This window comes from Prosopis cineraria, unplaced genomic scaffold (genome assembly GCF_029017545.1).
Source record: "Prosopis cineraria cultivar Desert tree isolate PC_DT_omini unplaced genomic scaffold, ASM2901754v1 PC10, whole genome shotgun sequence".
Taxonomy (NCBI): Eukaryota; Viridiplantae; Streptophyta; class Magnoliopsida; order Fabales; family Fabaceae; genus Prosopis; species Prosopis cineraria.
The window spans coordinates 18,025,362-18,032,142 of record NW_026555341.1 but is presented as its reverse complement, the minus strand read 5'-3'; the positions used below and the strand labels follow the sequence as shown (position 1 = coordinate 18,032,142).

Sequence of the window (6,781 nt, the reverse complement as noted above, 5' to 3'; positions counted from 1 at the left end):
ATATTTGTTCATCATCAGATGGTAGTTTTTCATTGATTTTAGGAATATGCCTGCATATACAAAGAAGGAATTATAAGAGTGATTATCATCGTCCCAGTTAAAACTCCATCGAAAAACTTATAAGATAACATAAACGAAAATGGTACTCCTTAAGTGATCCACATATTACATCTGTCATACACATCTTATACATCAGAATTTTTTTTTTTTTTTAAGTGCTTGTCCAGAAAGAAATAATAAGTAAACCGAAAGAATTTACACACAAAAGGGCACATAAAGTTGATACAATAAAGCCTCTAAATAAAAAGAGAGTATGCAGGATAAAACAACAGAATAAAAAAGAACCCCAAGTAGAGCAATTTATATCATATAGTACGAACACTTTACCAGAGAAGCACAAAGTACATACCACAAAGTATGCAAATCTGGTATATGTCACAGAAAAGAAAGCCCAAAAAAAAAAAAAAACCATGAGTAGGTAAGTTTTATCCTATATGTATCCTAAATTGTCAGTCACGCAAACTTAAAATGTAAAATCACTGAATAATCTGTTTTTATCCACAGTTTTCCTTCTTTCAGGGAAAACCAACAGCAAGCACACTGCTATTGAATTACATTTACATCAAACTCATCCTCGACATTCATAAAATGGCCAACGGTTTGAGCAGTAACTCATTTCTACTTCCCATATGGTTAAAAGATGAAGTGAATATTTTAGAAAAGTAAGAGAAAATTCAATATGATCGATGATTGTTCTCATCTTCCACCATTCCTATAGTTCACTTCCATGCCACACTTTCTTTTCAAACTTTAATTTAATGCGTTGGGTAAAACTGAAATCTTAGAAAGAACTGACGTTTGATTATCGCTGCCAGATTTCCTACTGTTTCAAAACACATATTCCTGTGGCATCATAGAACAAATATGACTGTATTTAGCATCCATGGATAAAATTACAGCAATAGTATAATTTATCTTTCTTCAATATTTAGTTCTATATCAATTCCCACCAGGTATCACAAGCTAAACCATCTTCACGAATAAATATTGGTAAATGAATTCACCCCTTATCAATGCTTACTGAAGCATTAGTATTAGTATAGTTGTATGTCAAGTTTCCTTTATCAAGGCTTTACAAAGCACTTACTTTTAATTTTATTCCTCCCAAAATACAAGGTCGAGCAGGTATTAAATAAAATTGAAGAGCAGCAAATGTTGGAACTTGTTAACCTCCTCTATTAATGCGCTGTGGATAAAAGAATAAGCTAAGCCACAGAACAAATAAAAACATCTCTTGAGACTAGAAAAGGTAAGGGATAATTCTATAAAACAACAATGAAATCTTTAATCATTTACCATATTATGATTGACCAAAGAAGAAGCGATACAAATATAAACAGGATATACAGTAGAAGAGAAAAAGATGTTGAGTTTAAAGCGGGGAAAAGATGTCAACGGCAATTTAGTTACACTACAGGAATGGGAACCATCTGATTCAATCTTTTACCAACTTCACCATCAAGGACAGACTCATCTGATATTTCCAAGGAATGCCACAAATCCTCATTAAAAACAGGTACATCAGATCCAGAAGACGAGCCAAAGATATCAATTTCATGAACTGTATCATTTTCCTTTTCGCTTTGACCATAATTCTCCACTTCTTTCATATTGTTTGGTTCATCGATGGCTTTTTGATAGGTGTCACTTCCAACATATGGTGGACACGATATCGTAACTGCCATACAAAATGTGTCATGGGAAGAAGACAATAACAGATAAATGCAATGCAAAGTTTGTAATACCAGAGTCATGAGATCTATTCGAATCAGAACACCAATCTTGTGCAAGAACTGATGCCCGAACATGCTGATTCTCGGAATTTGATGACCCAGAAGCTTCCATGGAATCAATTCGTGATAACTCTTCTTGATAAGCACGAGCAACTGCCTCATCATTCTCCACATTATCATAATGACAAAAGCCTTCTCTAACATATTCAACTTGACCTAATCCGGATCATATTGAGCTATGATACTGGGTGAACCATTATTAGAAAGTGTACAGACACCTAGAAGATGATGTAGACCCCAGCGAACAACATCAGGATCCATGTCATGCGTTGCCATGTGCATGTTGAATAACAGATGCTCTAACTACCCAAGCAACTAATCTGCTTGGCATGCGTGCCTCACAATAGTTCAACTGCTAGAAAAAGAAAGAAGAAGAACAGGAATTGGTACACATATTTATTATATAATAATAACTGGGCATATGGTATTTAAACATGTTATCCAAGAAATTTGTGTAAGCATCTTTCACAGACAACATTAACAAAAACATGTTGATTAAAGTGAAATGATGCTCCTTCCGTCTAAATAAGATGTATTTAACTTATCTCAAATAAAGATAATAATAATAATAATAAAATAATAAAGATAATAATTCGCATGTAATTCGCTGGATTGGTAGCGAAGAACACGAATCGGATGCAATTCCCTCAATCTACTCCCAAAATAAATAATAAGTAAAACAAAATTCACGATGGAACCTTTTAAAAAGAAAAATTATGGTAAATTATTAAATTTATCCCACGATAGGAGTTTCACATTGAGCTATTAGTCTCAAACCGATAACAATGGAAACTAAAAAAGAAAAAAGTGAAAAATCATCCTCAGAAAGGATAAATATTAATGAACAACAAACGTTAACTTTATCTAAAAATACCGACCTGGTAACATGCAACCCAATGGAAAACCCTAAAGCCATATTACAAAAAGAAATTATAATGCAATCAAAATTAAAAAGCAAAAGAAATTATTAATAAAATCGTGAAAAATAAGCAACAAAAACCTCAATCGAGAAGAGGATGAAAAATTCCGGAAGAGGATTGAAAAAACTGGATACATCAAAAATCGGAAAGACAATGAACAGAATGCCGGAGCAGAAAAGAATATGGGAAAGTTTGCAAGTTGGGTTAGAGTTGCCGTCTTGTTTTGAAATTCTTTGCAGTTTTGCTGCTCAGCCTCGCTTCGGCCATCGGCGTTAAATGGAAAAAGGAAAACCACGACACCGTATTGGGGGTGACGTGGCATGCGGACCCGGATTCCTAACCCGCAGCCGAACTTCGTCGTATTTTTTTTTTTTTTAATTTTTAAATATTGAACCAACAGCTTTTTTTTTTAATATCAAAAACATAACCAACAGTTTGTTTAAAATTAAAAAATAAATAATATTTTTAGACAATTTAAAATTTTATTAAAAAATATTTATTTTGTAAAAAATTTATAAAAAGCATATATTATTTTATGTTTGGTTTTACTAATAAAAAATTAAAATATATATTTAATTATTTAATTTTATATAATGTTTAAATTTAGTCCTTTAATTTTATAAATATATTTTTAATTTTTAATTTTAAAATTATTAATTTTAAATGATTATTTTTTATTTCAATCATTATTATTTTAAAAATTAGATTTAATATGTAAATATTTGATATTTTTTAATCAATATTGTAAATTCAACATAAATTTTAAAAAACTAATAGTACTGTAGTTAAATTTTTTTTATAAAATTAAAAAATTAAAATAAAATATTATATAAAGTTAAAAAAAATTTAAGGTACACTTCTAATGATAGTTTAAAAAAAAGTGAATATTAGAGTTATTTTTATTCTTTTGGTAAAAAAATTAAGTAAGCCGGATTCAAGAACTTACTCTAATGGCATATTAGTTAGTATTATTTTTATATTTTATAATATTGTCATACATTTCTATTTTATAAAAATAATTTATTATTTAATTATTTTAAAATTTTATAATACATTCATTCATCTCCACATTTTTTTTAAAATCCTTTCTCATTTATGTGTCAGATTAATTTTAAAAATTACCTGAAATAGCTTTTCAAAATGATCAAAAATGTGCTTCTTTTATATTTTAATTATTTTTAAAATTTTAAATAAATTTCATAAAATCTCATAAAATAAATGGTTTTTCATAAAAATCTAAAACAAACAAGTCCAAAATTAAATCAAGAAGTGATTACAAATTATAGTAACTTCTTGTTGTCATAATCAACCACCTATTCATAATAACTAGTATATGGCCTATGCTATGCCCAGGATATAGAAAAATTAAGTTAAATAAATATGAGAATTATTTTAAAATTTTGAATGAGTTGTCATTAAATAAAAATAATTTACTCATAAATTAAATTTAGAGATACTATAAATTAGTTCTAAATTACACTTTATAGATATGTGAATAATATTTTTCTATAAATAATATTTAAAGTTGTGTTTGGTGGATTTTTAAAAAAAAATCAATATTTACAATACTTGCTTGACATGTGCTCCGAATTCATAAATGTATACAAGTTTAGAAAAATATAACTAACATTATAAAAATTTTAATGTTATTTTAATTTATCATCATGATGATAGAAGATAATATAATTAAGAATTAATATTGTAAATATTAAATGATAAAGTAGAGTCTAACATATACTAAAACTTTAGGAGTTAAATCCTTCTTACCCTCAATAGATCTTGACATCACTCCAACACAATAATCAAGTAAATTGGGTATCACTAACATATATTGCAAAAAATAAAACAATTATCAATAATATTATGAATATAATATGAAAAGTGAAACATCTTTCAATTATTATTTTTCTTTCATGAAATATCATCTTCTCAAAAGGCCAACTCTTTGCTACATAAATCAATCTTCTTGTTGAGAGGATATCAAGCAAAGAAATATATAATTTAAAGTATGAAGTGTTTTTAGTAAGCAATATCATATTAATAGAATTGTGAATTGGAGAGACAACAATATTAATTAAAATATTATTTAGTCAAGTGATGCATCATTCTTGCAAATGAACCTTGGTATAATAAGCAAATTATATACCCATCCATCCATCTATCCATCTAAAAGTAGAAACTTCAGCATCCTGGATATGACATGTGTCTCAAATATAATTTTGATTTATTTATTTATTAGCTTTTAAGCATAAATAAAACTACATCTCCCAAATATCTCTCTATATAATATATATATATATATATATATATATATAAAAGTTAAACCACAAGTAACATCCTCATAATGACACATGTTCCTAATATAATTTTGATTTATTTATTTATTAATTTTTAAATATAAATAAAACTACCTCCTCCAATATCTCTATATTATCTCAATTCTCATTAACTTATTTATCTACAATATCAAAATTTTTTATTTTAAAATAATAAGAAAATTATTTATGCCTTCCTCATCTCCAAAAATCCATGTATTATCCAAACTTTACAACTACTTACTCATAATTTTAAATTTTAACTTTAAAATTTCCATTTTCAAAATTACGCAAAATTTGATACTTTAATTTTAAACATTTTCTGAAATTATGACTAAATTTAAATTTTAATTTTAAAAATATTAGTAGAACCACAAGCAGCATCCTCATAACAAGTGTTCTTAATATAATTTTTCCTTTATTTAATTTTTAATTCTTAAATATAAATAAAATTACCTCAACTACCAAATATGAAATATCTCTACATTATCTTAACTTTACATTAACTTATTTATTTATAATTTTAAATTTCTAATATAAAATAATAACCAAATTATGTATGGATCCTCATCTCCGAAAATCTCCCCATTTTGTAAACTGACCAACTTCTTACCTGCAATTTTAAATTTTAATTTTAAACTTTCATGAAGTTACTCATAATTTAAAATTTAAGATTTCAAAATATTAGTATAATTTTGATTTTGATTTTAACAACTCATAATTTAAAATAAATATAAAAATATCTCAACTCTAAAAATCTCTCCATTATTTTAACTTGTCAATCTACATTAGCTTTAAATTTAAAGTTGAATTTTAATTTTTTTTAAATTAACACTAACTTGTCAAACGTGAATAATGTAGTTACATGAGATAGGATGGTTGCACAATGAGGTATCAAATGGTGTTTAGTTTTTCCTAACATGGGACAGTTGCATTAATTTTTTTGCATAATGTGCAAATTATAAATTTATAAACTACCATATTCATTTTATAACTCTTATTACAGTTTGACCATCGATGTAGATCAGTCATCTTCTACAAAGTTAAAAGATAAAATCTTCTATTTGAATCCTCAAAATTCTCTCTCTCCCCCCTCTCCCTCTCCCTCTCTCCCTCCCTCTCTCTCTCCTCCTCGCTCTCTCTCTCTCTCTCTCTCTCTCTCTCTCTCTCTCTCTCTCTCTCTCTCTCTCTTTTGAATTGGAAGGAGGCTGAGCTAGCCTTGTGGGGATTGAACCTACCACTAAAAGTGAGAATCAAAGTGGGCTTGACCTTTAAAGGCTCAAACCTTAAAACTCAATTACTTAAAATTTAGCCTGATTTTGGGACATGACCCTTATTTAAAGGGTTCAAGGTTGAGCTCTTAAGCCCTCTTTCTAAAACAAATCCAACATTTTTATTTAAATAGAATATTCTAAAATCTAATATGAAAAAAATCAAAATTTCACATAAAATTTGACAAAGATTTAAAATTTTAAATTTAAAGTGAAGATTAAAATCTTCATCAGTGTAAATCTAAATCCTCCTCCTCATCATCTAAGAATAAAATATTAGATCCCTTAAATATAGTTTCATTTATTGAAAATGGAAGTGAAGATTCAATGTCAATTATCATTGCAACTTCTTCTTCATCACCTACAATAAATATTAACTAAATTTTGTCATCATTAATCAAATATATGTATGCATATGTGTG

The 6,781-nt window shown here is 27.5% G+C and overlaps 1 protein-coding gene across 3 annotated transcripts in view; it reads right to left on the bottom strand.

Moving 5' to 3' along the window:
* LOC129321856 (OVARIAN TUMOR DOMAIN-containing deubiquitinating enzyme 9-like) overlaps positions 1-3,011 on the bottom strand; it is a 48,895-nt gene extending 45,884 nt beyond the window's left edge. The window contains exons 1-4 of one of the 3 annotated variants that reach the window (XM_054967789.1): positions 2,854-3,011; positions 2,732-2,759; positions 1,806-2,205; positions 1,476-1,738 (exon numbers count right to left, since the gene is read on the bottom strand). In XM_054967789.1, the coding sequence (XP_054823764.1) occupies positions 1,476-1,738; positions 1,806-1,905 (363 nt within the window). In that variant the 5' untranslated portion in view covers positions 1,906-2,205; positions 2,732-2,759; positions 2,854-3,011. Of the gene's footprint in view, positions 1-1,475; positions 1,739-1,805; positions 2,209-2,731; positions 2,760-2,853 lie in introns of all 3 variants that reach the window. The other 2 variants (XM_054967788.1, XM_054967787.1) reach the window with 2 other exon arrangements.
* Positions 3,012-6,781: the final 3,770 nt, after the last annotated feature.